At 45.4% G+C, this 15,869-nt stretch overlaps 1 protein-coding gene and 1 long non-coding RNA gene across 18 annotated transcripts in view; one reads left to right on the top strand and one right to left on the bottom strand.

The window, feature by feature from the left end:
* PLEKHA6 (pleckstrin homology domain containing A6) overlaps positions 1-15,869 on the bottom strand; it is a 185,965-nt gene that overhangs the window by 9,715 nt on the left and 160,381 nt on the right. For all 17 annotated transcript variants that reach the window (XM_081914529.1, XM_081914539.1, XM_081914531.1 and 14 more), the window contains 7 exons: positions 12,849-12,960; positions 12,098-12,237; positions 9,046-9,195; positions 6,236-6,365; positions 5,104-5,213; positions 1,857-2,042; positions 495-659 (listed from right to left, as the gene is read on the bottom strand). In XM_081914529.1, coding sequence (XP_081770655.1) covers positions 495-659; positions 1,857-2,042; positions 5,104-5,213; positions 6,236-6,365; positions 9,046-9,195; positions 12,098-12,237; positions 12,849-12,960 — 993 coding nt within the window. The remainder of the gene's footprint in view (positions 1-494; positions 660-1,856; positions 2,043-5,103; positions 5,214-6,235; positions 6,366-9,045; positions 9,196-12,097; positions 12,238-12,848; positions 12,961-15,869) is intronic.
* LOC309371699 lies at positions 12,848-14,278 on the top strand. The gene is made up of 2 exons (XR_014169258.1): positions 12,848-12,989; positions 13,526-14,278. It is a non-coding gene; the product is annotated as an uncharacterized lncRNA (long non-coding RNA).

Raw genomic sequence — 15,869 nt, 5'->3', positions numbered from 1 at the left:
ACAGTGACAGCTGGTAGGGCAGAAGGCAGAGAGACCAACAGCAGGTGGAGTTGGAGCCAATGACAGGCAGAGCCAACTTAAGTCTGCTTTTGTCCCCATCCTTCTGCCTGCTGAGTTCTGTAAGTGAAATACTGAGACTAAGGAGGAGGAAGCTGACAAGGCAGCACCCCCTGCCTGGACTGGTTGTAAGCAGGAAGACAGGTGGAGGCCGGCTGAGGTCAGAATAAGATGGATGGAGCAATGCCCTATTCGTCCTAAGGGAAAAGACTCCACTGCCCTCTGACCATGCCCTGAGATCTTGCTCCATCTTTACATGTACTTCTGTGAATTTCAAACCAGGCACTTAAACCACACTGTAAATTCATGTGAGGGAGGAGGATCCTATTTTGGGTAGCGGCTGGGGAAACCCAGCCAAATGGACAGGGTATAAATAATAAATTTATTATGATGATGATGATTTGTAGGCCAAGGCACAGAGGAAGCATGGACTTCACCTCCTTGCTGATGTCCACATTATAATGCTCTGGCTCCAGCTCCATTTTGCGCAGACGTGCAATCTCCTCCCGAGGAGTCTCATACATCCTTCCGGAGTCTTCAGAGCGTAACGCTGCTTCCAGATCAGATATGTCCACCTCATGGATGCTGCGATGTCTGCGCACCTAGAACAATTCATGCCCCCACCAACACACACATTAGAGTCGGGACGTGATAGAAATGCAGATCACTCTCCATAAGCACTTGCTGGTATTTTATATTTCATTCCTTGCATGTTGCCTCCATCGTTTTCTCACCTGCCACACTCTAAGGCAGCCTTCTTTTGGTCATGCTGGCTGGGTCCAATGGGAATTGTCACCCAAAAGGTCAGTCAGAAGGCCGCCATGCTGGGAAAGCCACTTCCACCCTACGGAGGAAGTGGGGTTGCGGGCCCTCCCACCCTATAAGGTTTTCGTTCTTTGACCTTGCTATGGACCTTGGTTGGTCGCTGTTGAGGGGCCTGGTAAGAATTTTTTCCACTTGGCAAATTGGCACCAGCCACTTGGTTTTTTACCTACCTCGTAGCAAATCGTCACAATTTTCTGGGTATTGGCAGTTAGGCATTGGTATTGTTCTATAGATGGAAGAGTTGAGGTAGAGCCATCACCTGCCCCACATATTGAAGGGTAGTCCGATAAAGGATTCCAGGGGGCGTGGCCCTGTCTGAAGCCTGGGGAGGTGAGGGCCTAAGGCACACCCCCAAGTGGTGACCCTGGGGGAGTTACTAGTTGATGTGCATCAGCAGGACTCCCCCTACTGGTGGTTAACCCTTCCTGGACTTCAAGCGGATGGGCTGAAATTGGATATGTCTGTTAGGACCAATGCCTAAGCCAATACCGCTCATCACCTGTAACCAATAAAGTTGTGGTCTTATTTAGCACATTAACCTTAATAATTGTGTCCTGTGTCATTATTTTCACTGGTTGGGGCGGGAACTTGCCACGCAAAGGGCAGCTCTGCGGTCTTGCTCTCAAAGGTGGCAACTTTGTGTTGTGGGCTGCCTTACACCAGGTGGGCAGACTCACATGACTGAATCATCTCTACCATTGTTGTGCAACTTTAGGCGCCGAGCCAAAACATTTTCATTTACCCGGGTCTTGGGAGAGTAGTTCATTATGTAAGTGGGCTTTTGGGGGGTGGGGTAAGTGGGGGTGGGGGTAGGATTTGTTCTCTGAAATACATTTTCGGATGAGTATTTTGTTTATTGCTGCATATCTGGCTTTAATGTCTTTGTAATTTATGCAGCACTTTTATTGTGCAAGTCACTTTGAGACAACTTTGTGCAAAAATGTAACTAATAAACAACAGCAGGGATACATTACCACTTTGTAAGAGGCAGGTGCTTTAGAGAGAAGGCTGTCTGCCTGTTGCTGATTGGCTGGAAGCTGCAAGCTCCGCCTCTTCTCCTTCATAGAACCACTTTGGTGGCGCTTCATGCGATCAATCTGCTCCTCTACGCTCATCTTTGCCTTCATTTCATTCGAAAATACTGCACTCTTTGGCCTGTCCTGGGGAGACACACACACACGAGCCTCGTGGTTATATATAGCAATGGGAAGAAGCTGGTTTATCTTGAGTAGGAAAATGCCCTGCTCAAAAAGCTCCCCTGAATTTCCCAATGTTATTATTCATAGACCTATACATAAACTTTTTGGTTTCTGTTGTGAGGAGAAGAAGGGGCTGACGTGAGATATCAGGAGAGAAATACGCAAACATAGAAAGCTGCCTTATGCAGAGCCAGGCCATTGGTCCATGCCTGCATACACAGCATAAGCTTGCAGAACATGACATCCCACAAAGGATCCTAGTATGTTATGGGTGCTGGGAATAGTGGTGCTGTGAGGGGTCTACAACACCCAGAGTTGTTTGGAGGAAGCAATGTGTTTTAAATGTATGGTGCATATGCAACCCTAGCTGAATATTATCTATACATTAATTGGCAGTGACTCTCCAGGATTTCATACAGGGATCTCTCTCCATCCTACCTGGAGATGCTGGGGATTGAATCAGCAATGCTGTACCACTGAGCTATTATGGCCCTTCAAGATGGAAAGCCAAGGGATGGACAGCCACTAGGCAAAACAGTTTGGGGGAGACAGGACTGGCAAAGTGAGTCTGAGAGACTGTGATTCTGAAAGGGGTGACAGATTTGGGAGGAGAAAAGAGGAAGCAATTTAACAATCCATTGGCTGCGCTCTGCAGCTGCGAGTTTATTGCTGCTTGGGCATTTTTTTGGGAACAGAACAGCAGTTACTGAGTGAAAAGAAAGGATGAGGAGAAAAGACAGATGCTGACCGACTTCAGCACCCTAGGGGAGAGTTTCCAGAGCACTGCAAGAGAAAGTTAAATGCTAATCTAGTTAAGCCCCAGTGCTCTTTTCTGGCAACACTATCTTTGGAACAAAAGAGGAGAGTTGGTGTAATTCAGTGGCCAAGGGCAGAAGGGCTGTGGATCAGTGGTGCAGAATCTGCTTTGCATGAAGAAGGTCCCAGGTTCAATTCCCAGCACCCTCAGGTATTACTAGGAGAGAACCCCACCTCAAATCCTGGAGAGCTGCTGCCAGCCAGTGTAGACAGTACTCAGCTAGATGGTGCAAATCAGTATAAGGCAGCTTCCAATGTTTCTAACTAGATATACAGTAGTGAGAAACAAAAACAGCAGACTTGTCTCCCCACCTCTTCTCTACCTATTAAGGCCTCGTAAAAAGGAAAGGAGGAGAGATGTGATGTCACTGCATTCTTTCAAGCAGCAGCCAATGGTGTGCACCACCTTTTGAGCAGCAGCCATGTCTTGCTTCTCCCTAAGAGCTGGGATAGGAAGATCCCTGTTCAAACCTTAAGCCATCTGTTAAGTTGTGGGCGATCTTATCAGACGACACAGCGATTCTTCAAACCGCTCTTGTTTATTCAGAGGCCAGAACAGAACTGAATGGAGGAGCTCAGTCAGCCTGCTTATATAGAGCTCCAGAACAACGTAACTGTAGAAACTTTCTAAAACTATCCAATCACTGAACATCACTTTCGATCCTTCATTTGTATAACTATCTACAGTATCCCCCTGCTGGCCCAGGGTGAGAACTTCAGTATATAACACCACAGGACATTGGGCATAACATTATATAATGGGCACAGGACATTGGGCATAACATTATGTTTGAGGACTGGGAAAGGTTGTGGACCACTGGGTTGAATTTCACTGCATGTAATGCTTTGAAAGAAAATGTAATGAAAATGATATACAGATGGTATATATAACACCATCAATTGACTTAGCTCTATGTAAGCCATATTCTCTCTGCCCTCTAGCCCTTATTTGCAATAAGGGGGATCATAGCAACACTGACCTACCTCATAGGGTTGTCGTAAAGATGGTAGGAATTGTGTATACAAACTCCTTTCAATGCTCAAAAAGCAATACAGTAGAACTTTGATTGTCAAACGCTTCAGAAGTCAAACGTTTCAGCTTTCAAATGCCAACAACCTGGAAGCGAATGCTTCGGTTTTCAAACATGCCTCGGAAGTCGAATGGCTTCCGAGGCATGTTTCTCCGTTTTTTCAATGGATTTTGCCAACCAGCAATTGTGCCTCAGTTGTCGAATGTTTTGGAAGTCTAACGGTCTTCCGTAACTGATTACGTTCAATAACCAAGGTTCCACTGTATATCCTTGACTGGTATTCCTCCCCTCTGAATATTAAAGTTCTCTTGCCATCTATGCAGAGGAGGGGCGGTTTGCTTTGTGGGCTCAGTGCCCAATGCCGCATGCCCACTGGCTCTGGCTCTGCTCCTGCCCTCCTTGCATTAGGCAAGCTTCTGAGGTAGACGCCAGCTGTGCTTGCAAAGTCTCCTCCTCACAATCAGAAGACCTGTGTGATCATACAGAGGAACGGACACAATGACATCTAGCTTACATTTAGAGCTTTGCTCATAGTGCAGAGGTGGGGCAGGAAGATCTTTTCCAGCCTCTGGGGTCCATTTTGTGTGGGTTTAAAAAAAAACATATACTTGGTTGTTCTTGTGCTGCTTTTTAAAATTATTCTAGCTGCTTTTAAGGATATGTCAGTAAATTGTCTTGGGACATATATGTGGAAGGCGATTCACAAGTGAATAGATAATACCAATCTTTTTATGAGCTTTTTGCTGCCATTCCCAAACTTTTGCAACTTTTCCAAAACATGAGCAGAGGTGAAAGAGCTGTGATTAGGATCTCCTCTCCAGCTACTAACAGGAACAGCACCAGGACTTGTCTAGTACGTGTCTCTTCCCCCAGGGTGTGTCTATGTGTGCGTGAGTGTTCGAGATTTACATCAAGAAAAAGGCATGGGGTGTGTGGAGAGAAAGGCTAAACACCCTCTCTCAAAATTGCCATGCCCCTTCAAAGCAGCCCCAAGGTGTTCTAACTAGTAAAACAAAACAAAAAAGGAAGGAGACTATAACATGAGATCTTCTTAAATTCCTCTCCCACCCTCCTGCTCCTTTCCCATCTTAGCAATCTGCATAACCCTCTCTGTATTGCCTCAATCTCTCTAACGGTAATTATAATTAGGAAAAGATGACAGAATTTGATCTTACCCGGGCATTCAGCCCATTGGCTAAGTTGCTGGCACCCCTCCGCACCACACCTGACATGGGGATGGTGTCGTCATCCATGGGTGATTTGGTCCTTGGGGGAACAATGCCAACTGGAAGAATGCAGAGGAGGGAGAAAGGTGTTTCATCAGCAAGAAGCAAAAAATCAAGTTTCCGGCAATGGCAATAGGTATGGACAGACATAACCATGTTTTCTTTATTTGGGACACCATGGCCCTTTGATTGCAAGGAGAGATGGCTTCCCACACCCACCCAAAGATTAAAAAACCTACATTATTTTCAGATACCAAGTGGCTGGAACAGCAGGATTTGACAACCACAACTGTCACTGAAAATGCTGCTTCTAAGTATTTTTTATGCCACTTTTCAGTTGCATACAGCTACACACAAGGCAGTTTACAATCAGAACACTGTACACAACAACTAGTTTTATTGAAATTAAACAGAAGTGTAAGAGACTTGTATCTAGAGATCAAGCAAGCTCATAGGCCCATTACATCTTTAATAGTTTTGTATATGTGGAAGTTTGGACAGGTGCAGCTTGTCATATCATAGGACCAGTGGGGTGAGCCAAGCTGCACCTGTCAAAATTCCTTCTTCCAAACAACCAAAGATACAGGAGCCTTGTCCCACACTGCATCTGGTCATCTCCATGAGAAAGAGCAGAAGAGTGCTAGTGGTGTTGACCAGACATCTGTGTCCTTCCAGATTTCAACAGCAGCCTGCACTAGAAATGTACTGTTGTAGTGAAGCTGCTTTTGCACCTATTAACACTAAATTGCCATCATTCCTAAGCCCATCTTAATGGACCATAATGGAAATGGAGGCTTTATTCTTTGAATATACTTCCTCCTTGAGTCCCAATAAAAACATAAGAGGAGTCTTGCTGGATCAGACCAAAAGTCCACCCACAACTGCTTCCTACAATTGACAACCAGATGCCCACAAGGAAGTCCACAAGCAACTTCTCATAAGGGCAACAATATGGAGCAGATCTATCCATACAATCTATCTGCAAGTCAGGAGGACTACACAATAGACAGGTTGTCTGGGGGAGTCCTAAACAGTAAGCCAAATCAGATCCCCTTCTAAGATGCACATTGTTTACCAGTACCTTTGTTGAGAGCAACTTGCTTATCAGCATCCGGGTCTTGCCTTGTCTGCAAGAGACCAGCCTCCACAGCAGAATTGGAGGCTGACGTCCGGTGATGGTCCTTCTTGTTCTGCTCAAAGCTGGACTTGGACTGTGGGGGAAAATACAATTCCCTGTGAGGAACTGCAAGGGAAGCTGAAGAGAGGTCCTGTCTCCAAACAGCTGCCACTTTCCTTAACTACACAGGATTTCAGACACAGACAAACACACATGCCAAAAATGAACAGAAATGCCCACACAGAAACAGTGAAAGGAAGCAGTAATCAGAAGAAGCACCTTTGCCCCCTGCCCATCATCCAAAAATGACCTCGAGGAGTGTCCAATGCCCAAGAACCAATCAGCTGGAGAAAATGGGGCAAATTCATGCTCAACTCAAATTTGAAGAACCAAAAGGTGTGGTGGTTAAGAGCACACTGTATCCAAAGCACAGGCATTTGGGAGCAAAGATCAGTGGATTTTTTTTGTGCTTCTATCTCAAAATAGTGGTGGTTAACACAGTCCCAGCCTTCCAGAGTCTTTCTTATCTGTGGATAAGATTTCCACTGTCGTTGCTGTTTTGTTCAATTGAAAGGCAAGCCTGTATGAGCCAACAGTCCAAGTAGAAATGGTACCAACAGCTTAGGTACAAGGTTTGTCTCCATCCCATCTACTCCTGTTGCTAGCAGGATGCAGACATTTCGGATATAAGTACTGGTGAATGAAGCCAATTACATAAGCTGCCGTCACCACTCCACTGAATTGGAGACTCAAAACCATACAAGAGCAACAGAGCTTTGGAAAATCATTGCCCCCTTGATCAGAAAATATGCAACAGCTTGAAGAGGTGTTTCCCTACCCCCATCCCTTCCTCTGGGAAAGATGAGCATTTTAACATTGGCAACGAAACCTCCCCAAGTCCCTCTCCTTCTGCTTCATCTCAAGAGCATCTCTGTGGGCAATCTCTGCTATTAACACAGATGACTATCACAGGGGATGAATGCAGGGAAGGGAAAGGACAATAGAAGTAAAACCACAGCGAGGAATGGCAGAATGAGCCAGAGCAGTTGCAACCATTATATTGGTCCCTTGCACCAAACAGCCTTTCTGTCAGCCTGGGCATTTTATATACATCATAATGAACTCTGTATGTGGGCCTCTGCTACAACATAAACACCCAGAATAAAAGGTATGAGTCTCTGTGCGTCTTGTGCTAAACTTCTAGGCAGTAAAATGATTGAGGGTTCTATTTCAATCTGGTCCAGAGTGAACATTTGACTCACTTCTCTCTTGTATCACAATAGCATCCAATTCTTGATAAGTTCATAGGAATGACTTAATCCTATAAAGGCAACTTTATCCATGGTCACCAGTAAGGCATGTTTTAAAACTTAACTTTTGAGGTTAGTTTTATTACTATGATTGGGTTTGAGGGGGAAAAAGCACCAACCTTTTAGAAAATAAAATAACCACCTTAATTCCTCATTTTAATTCCTTAATTCTTTATATGGCCTGCCACTATCTGACTTTTGGGATGTGCAAAACCTGTGAAATTCCACTTGGGGAAAAGCAATGGCGGCTTTGAAGTGAGAGCAGCACAAGGCTTGGAGGTTTTCTTCCCCCACCTACTTTGCAAGTGACCTATAATGGTTGCTTCCCCCCAACCAGCTCTTATGAGATCCCAATGGCATGATATCCCCTCTCAACATGGGAGATGAAAAACCAGCTCAGCAGCTTTAAAACATTTCCACTACCTTCATGGGGTTTAATGTGGATCAGATTCTGCTTGGTGGAGATGTGAAACCTTTGCAGATATTAATCCAAGGTTATCTTACAAACTAAGTGGAGAGTTACTCTCTGAGGAACGTGTCATTGTTCATGATATTCTTGTGGACCGATGTGTTTTGTATATCACTTTCCCACTGGGCAAAGAGGCCCACAAGCCACAGGATACTTGGCATTCAGTATAAATATAGGCCACAATCAATTGCAGCCACAGAATTGCAATCTAAGGCTGGAGGCAGACAGTCATTTTTGAGAGAGATGAAGGGAGTCTGACAAAGGCATTGCTTTGCATGTACATTTAATAGTTCTTTTGTCTCATTATTGCCACTGGTCAAAAAGGTTTCACAGGTTTTTGAGTTGTTTCAAAAACCCACAAAACCACTTCACCAAAAGCAAACACCAGTTAAGGAAGCACACCAAGCAGCAATTTCTTTTTCAAGACGGCTTCAGCTCTCTGAAGAAAAGAAAAGAAAAAATATTGTGTGTCTCCAGCCCATGTCTCTGATTTGAAATCTGTGTCCCACTCTTGCCTTTTGTTCTCATCCATGATTGGGGTATATCACAACCTGCCATTGAGAGGATGTAGCTCCTGACATTCTCAGAAAGGCAAATTGCCCCAAAGGCTGTTTGGCAGATGACATTTTTCATACCTAGGCAAAATCTACACGTAGGAAAAATATCATGTAATGGACTTCAGGGAGCATAGGTTGCTTGAGAAAGATGGCTGGTTAACCATCCGGCTAGGAGCAGCTGGTGGGGAGAGGTGGTAGTGCTGTGGTCCTGGTCTCTGGGCACCAGTCCCATTACCATGTACCAGGATGGTGAAAGGGTTGGGCACCTGCACTGCACTGCCTAACCCTAGCCCTGCGCTGTTGCAGGACACGACAATGACACAGCATGGCTCCTCCCCACAAGCTGCTCCCGCACCTGGCTCCACATCCCTCCCCAGTTCCAGGTGAGTGTGGCAAAGGATAGAGCATGCCTCCAGCTCTCAAACTCCATTTTGATACCTGTCCCCTCTTCGCCTCGCTGCTTTGCTGCCAGGAAGGGGAGTTAGGATACGGCCAGAGGCGGCTTTCGGTAGGGAGCGGAGGGACAGTCGGAGGAGATTCCAAGGGCACATATGATTTGGGGAGGGGAGGTCGAGGTGGACCGGGCTCCTGAAGTGGAGAGGAAGCCGAGAAGTGTTAGGAGTAAGAGCAGAGAAACTGTGAGAAGGGGAAGGAAAAGAGAATTAGTGAGACAAAGACTCCAACAGAGACAGGTGTTACACCCAGGACAGGGCACAGCTGCAACCGAGCACCCAGGAGCCCCGACGCCAAATGGCCGGCCTCTCTCTTCATGCTGGGCAACCCAACATCAAGCCACGCAAGCCTGGGATGAGCCTGGTGTTACTGGACCAAAGGCGCAAACTGCGAGGGGACTTTCAGCCGCTTCCAAAATATCTGCCATTTCAAAAAATAAGAATGCATCTCTTTCAAGGCACATTGTCCAAAATGCAGATATTTTATAATCCTTGCAGTCTGCTGCTTGCCCCACAATGTGAACTTATATCTATAGACACAACTGCTGTAGGTTTGAATGACCCAATGGTGATTGCATACGTGCTGAAATCCCAAGGTTTCGGGAACACAGAAAATGATACCCCCCAAAACATGCATGGGGGTGGAACATGAGTGGGTCTGGGGTTGATGGTTGATTTGGGGCAGAAATTTAGGTTTGATGACAGATGGAGCCAGAGTGACCAAAAAATAAAGATGCCCATCCATCGGCTATTTTCCTCATTGCATTTGGTCATTTGTACAAGTTGGAATGCGATATGCCAATATCTGCAATGCCTTTTATAGGCATGGAAGAAACATAGGAAGTACCATATATAATTGTCCAAGGCCTTTTGGCCCAATCTATTGGATCAGGCTTCTATTTAGGATAGGCAGAGGTTGTAGCAGTAAAAGAAGTTGCTAATCTCCCACCAACTCATAACTACTGAAACTGAATCATTCCAAAGTTTTAGGGTGCTTGAAGTATCCCAGCCTAAGGTGCGTATCAGCTGCTGTCATATCTGAGCACCTTGCCATTTTTATGTGCATCACATGAAGACCAATTCACATTGCACCCTAAGGCAGCTATCACTGCATGGAGAGCTGCTTGTGTAGCAGCTTTTCTCTGTGCTATCAATCTTCTTTAAAATAGTTGCTGATGTGGCATTGAGATGAATGGCTCACAAAGGCTGTGCCCACATTATTTCCCCCCACCCGAAAAACACAAACAATAGGAGCAATTTCACCAGGAAAATATAGCGCTGCTCTATACGGAATCATACCGCTGGTCATTCTAGCTCAATATTGGTAGCAGCTTTCGAGGGTTTCAGACAGGAGTTCTTGCCAGCCCTTCCTGGTGATGCCTGGGTTGAACCTGGAACTTTGTGAATGCCAAGCAGATTCTCTATCAATGAGCTATGGCCCTTGCCTAATGCTCTGCAATGATACCAGCAATGATTCAGGATTAGTAACTCGATAAGTGAGCAGACATAATGGAAGAAGGGAGGGAGTCTTGTTGCAGAGTAAAAAGCCTTCAAATAATTATCCTAATTGCTCATTGCCGCAGTTTCCCAAATAAAAGCCAGCAGAGCAGTGAAAGTGGCTATATCATCTATCACATAATTCAGTCTACTTGAGGGGTTGTCTTACCCCTATGTGTCCACCTGACTGCTTTGATCTGCATAAAGGCCACTTTTATAAGTGTCACATAACGGGTATTTTGCTCTTGCAAAAGAACTGGTCCTTTAGAGCAGCAGTGCCTACTCTTTGCAGTGGGCAAGAACGCCTGTGGTACTGTATTCAGCACCAGCTTAAACCTTTTTTTTGTTTAGGCAAGTCTGCCTCGACGTGTGCAAACTGCATTGTGCACATTTGTTTCAACACTACTGATTTTATCTATATTTTTATCTATTTTACGTCAATTAGTTTTACAGTTTGGTTTACTAGTATTTTCTTATGTATATTTTAAATTGTGTTATGTAAACCGCTTAGAGATTTTGTTGATTAAACAATATACAAATCCTGTTAAATAAATAAGTATAGTGATCAGCAGGGGACGTGGGTGGCGCTGTGGGTAAAAGCCTCAGCACCTAGGGCTTGCCGATCGAAAGGTCGGCGGTTCGAATCCCTGCGGCGGGGTGCGCTCCCGTTGCTCGGTCCCAGCGCCTGCCAACCTAGCAGTTCGAAAGCATCCCCGGGTGTAAGTAGATAAATAGGGACCGCTTACTGGCGGGAAGGTAAACGGCGTTTCCGAGTGCTGCGCTGGCTCGCCAGATGCAGCTTTGTCACACTGGCCACGTGACCTGGAAGTGTCTTCGGACAGCGCTGGCCCCCGGCCTCTTAAGTGAGATGGGCGCACAACCCTAGAGTCTGTCAAGACTGGCCCATACGGGCAGGGGTACCTTTTTATAGTGATCAGCTTTGGGTCTTTTGATTCTAAAGGACTTTTTTTTAAAAAAAGGTGAGCACAAGCACAAATTGTGTTAAATTTTAATGGGTGCTGCAGGTGATTGGCCTGCTGTATCAGAGTGCCAGTTACCTGGAATCTATACTTCAAGTTGTCAATCCCTTTGCAGAATACTTATAGTCTTGAAACTAGAAGTCTTGAAACACAGCTACAGGAATATCAAATGAGGAAGGTTAGCGCTACCCTGCTCTACCAACCTTTTCTTTATCTCCCCTCCTATTGCATATCTTGGTTTAGAACTATTATTCCAACTGGGAGCAGGGGGACTGGAAGTCTGGAAGCACCCAGAGTTTCAATGTGTTTAAGCCAATATTATGATCTTTAAATGGTCGGGTCTATTGCCAGGGCCTCTTAGACTTTCCTCTGAAAAAAATGTATTGCAGCCTCCATCACCCATGCCAGAGAAAGGCCTGGGTTGCCACCTACTGGTGGAACGATATTCCTGGAAACAGAAGTGTTACGACAGCATCTTGGCCACGACTGGGAACACTCCCCCCTCTCCCATTTTGCTGCATCTTCATTCAGGCTGCCCTGGGCAATGATAAATTTGCTCACCTCATTGCTGCCTTGCTTAGTAGGGGAGCTCTGGGATCCCGACACAAGAGAGAAAGGGCTCAGGGGACTGGTGAGGCTGGCTGAGCTCAAAGGGCTGGCTGGACTGTTGGAGCTGTAGGTTCCAGATGGGCCAAGGGATACTGCAGAAAAATAACATGGAAACGGTAAGCCATTCATGCAAACCAACTGATGGATGGATCAGCAGGAAACGGACCACCTAGAGAGGCCAACGGAAAGTGTGTGTGTGGTGGAGGGAGGAACTGAACCTTCCTTGGCAGATCTGAAAACAAAGGAAAGTACCCTTAAAAAAGTTATGATGGTATTGGTCCTGATATAGGTCCTCTGCTTGTGCCAACTCCAGACTGATGCAGAGACTGTCCTGCCGTCCTGCACCTATGTCCTGGTTGTCATGCTGCTGGCAAATGGACTGATGTGGTTTATGGCACAGGGAGCCGTAGGATCCCTTCCAACTCTCTGATTCTACGAAACTCTTGCTGGTGCACAGCCAATTACACAGCAATCTACCATTAGTTCCTGATCTTTCTTCTGCTTACCCCTGGTCTAAATGACAGTGCCACTCTTCAAATAGATTGAGATAAATGACACTCCTATCCTCGTTGCAAAACATTTCCAGGTGGCAGATAGCAAATTTTGGGTGTACACATTGTGGAAGGAGTGGCAGATATTGAGATAACAAGCCAATACTGCCTGCGACTCCAAAGAGCCTGCAAATAAAAGGCGTTCCACTTACCCCTATGCTTTGCTGTGTCTGTGCCACGAGATGGGTTGTTCTTCCTCAGCCCCTCCATCACATCCTGGATCCGCCAGATCTCCTTCTGGATTTGCCGGTTGAGCATTTCATTCTGAAAGGGCCAAAGCACCCAAAATAATAGTAAGTAAACTAGCACTGCTTCCTGAACTCGATCCTTGGGGTAGGGGGGAGGGCCGTAGCTTATTGGTAGAACATCTGCTTTGCATGCAAGAAGGTCCCAAATTCAATCCTTGCAGTCTTCAGGTTGGGCTGGGGACTACCCTTGTCTGAAAACCTGGATTGCTGCTTCCAGTCACTGCAAGCAACTCCAAGGTAGCTGGAGCCATGATCTGTCTTGGTACAAGGCAGTTTCCTATGCTTCTATTTCTTTTAGGTAAAAACTGTACGTTCCCCTTTATATAAGAGGTAGCTAACCTTATGTTGTTGGACTAGAACTCCCATCATCCCTAACCACTGGCTATGCTGTCTGGGGCTGATGAGTGCTGGAGTCCAGCAATCAGGGGCAAATCGACTATTAAACGAATGAAACTTAGGCTTCAGGGCTCCTAATCCCGGAAGGGCCCCAGAAGCAATTTAGTCCACGTTGCTTAAAATTTGTGAGCCACATTGATCTGAGTCAAATTGATTACTTTTTTGTTGTATATATTTCCCCCCAGATTTAGGTCCGCCACTGCCAATGACAGGAGGAGGGCCACAGATTAGCTATCCCTGCTTGACACTTCTATGTATACACCTAGAACTCTGCAATGGGAAAAGCAGCTGGAGGAAGAGGGATTTAAGCACCCACTCAATTTCTCTTGGCAAAAATTGCCACTTTTACAAGCTTCCGTAATCCCAAAGAGATCTTTTTCTTCAAGATTAGCCTAGGTTCTGCAAAAGGCACACTTTGCTATGGCAACCCTGGGCAACTGCTCCTCTTTTCAAGGAAGCCAATGAGCAGCCTATAATCAGAAGTTTGTACAGTTTCAAACAAGAGTGCAAATTGAAAAATCACAGTGAAGAAACAAGCTATCAGAACACTGATATAAACATCCAGGCAGTTGTGAATGTTTATATCTGAGTTTGAGAAGTGCTCCAAGACCTGGCCCCCTAATTGTCCCTGATTGCGGAACTGCATAGAGAACTATAACATGTGAAGCAGCAATAATGCATTACATATATTCTGCTCTGGTTTCTACAAGTGAAGCAACACTTTTTGGAACAGCTGCAATCACAGCAGAGTGTATCCATGTAGCTCCAGTTCACTGCCTGCTCACACATTACATTTCCCCAGGCCCAGGGACAACTGAGATGCAGAAAAAGAAAGCAGCCAGCTGGCATGCAAGGATCAGCCCAGAGTGCTTTAGAAATCAGTTGTGAGGTTTATGAAAACAATGCAACTGGCCCAGAATCCCTATTTCCCACCCCTTTTTAAAAATGGGATGTTGCTTAGCATCCCAGTGACAGAAGTTACATACTGAAGACTGTTAGTGATTCTGTGAGTGCAAAAACCGGTTCAAAATGTTGATTGTTGGAAATTGCTGCTTTCTTTTTTCCTTCTTAAAGCAAACAAGTTTCAAGCTCAGGATGTGGAAATGGCTCAGACCTATGCATATGCATGTACAACCAGCTTCAGTGCTGAGAGTGCATGTCTTGCAAGAATACCTTGCCACTCCACCATGCGTTTCTAGTCTCATATATTCACCTGCCTATATCCGTTTTCCTGCCACATCGCAATTTCTGCCCCAGCACGACAATTTCCCATAAACTCTGCCCCAGCACGACAATTTCCCATAAACTCACAGACTCAAGTAGTAAAGTTTGAGCAAACTATGCTAAATTGCTACGAGTGTGCAAGTAGTTTTAAAAACAGTGTTTGCTGTCCTTCCCCCTTTTAGCACAGCACAATCCATAACACAGAGGTTACACACAGGCATTTTTGCTTTCCTGTTCCACTTTTCATGAGAATCTGTGCAGATGTAGCTTTTGCACACACCTGGGAGATGTCCTGCTCACCCAACTCTCAGCCACAAATATTCTGATCTTATTATTCCATTGAAACACAGAGATTACAGTTCAAATCAGGATGATGAATCGGATCAGATTGGAAATGTGTGCGCGGACAAACCAGAAACGAAATGGTTACCGCAGGAGTTTAAAACCCATTGTAATTACTCAGTGAACAAGGCTGCATACAAGCACAGGCTTATCACTTAAAACATGAGAACAGGCCGGGCACATCATCCTTCCAGCTAAAGCACAGACATCGCCTGCTCTTTCTACCATTACAATCAATTAGTTCCATCAGGAGCTAGCAGAGCTCTTGCTTTCCCTTTGAAAGAGCCACTCACAAACATCCTGGCCTGGATATTTATGCCACTTTGGAACAGATGCTGGATGTTCTCCAGCTGTGGAGGGCTGCAGACTCCAGGACTGTAAGCAGGGCATCCTGCGAGAGCCACCCCCTGCTCTATCACAACATCTCTCCCTCCCTCTGGAGCTGTTCCAGAATTAATTACTCTCAGGCAGGACACAAACAGCAATAAATTGCTAGGCACACAACAGACCCTCTTCAATGAAGAGTGATCTGTTTTATAACACTCTGGGATGCAAACTTCTGGAATAAATGAAGTGAAAGAAGTTCCGCAACCAATCAGGTTGTTACATAGTGGAGAACAGATGTGATTTCATGCTATGATTACGTTTTAGTGTTTTAATATGGTTAGTTGTAACTTATTTGTTCAAACCTGCTTTGAGTTCTTTTTTCATGGGGTGCGGGGAAGGATGCAGGATATAATTTAGGGGAGGATGGAAGGAATGTGGGTAGGTGGGGAAACAGTCACAGGCGATCCGGTAATGGATTCCTCCACCATCTTGTTTAGTTTGCCCTTAAGCTTGCAATCGCAAGCATTTTTTAGAAGTCTCACTAAACTAAATGGGACTTACTTTAGAGGATATGGGATCCTTAAAAGTGGGTCATTCGCCAAAGGAAATGGTGAGCAGTCTTTACCTGCCTGTTGT

This window comes from Podarcis melisellensis, assembly GCF_964234715.1.
Source record: "Podarcis melisellensis genome assembly, chromosome: 6".
Lineage (NCBI taxonomy): Eukaryota > Metazoa > Chordata > Lepidosauria > Squamata > Lacertidae > Podarcis > Podarcis melisellensis.
Note: the sequence above shows the minus strand (reverse complement) of the source record. Positions and strands in the feature narration are given on the sequence as shown.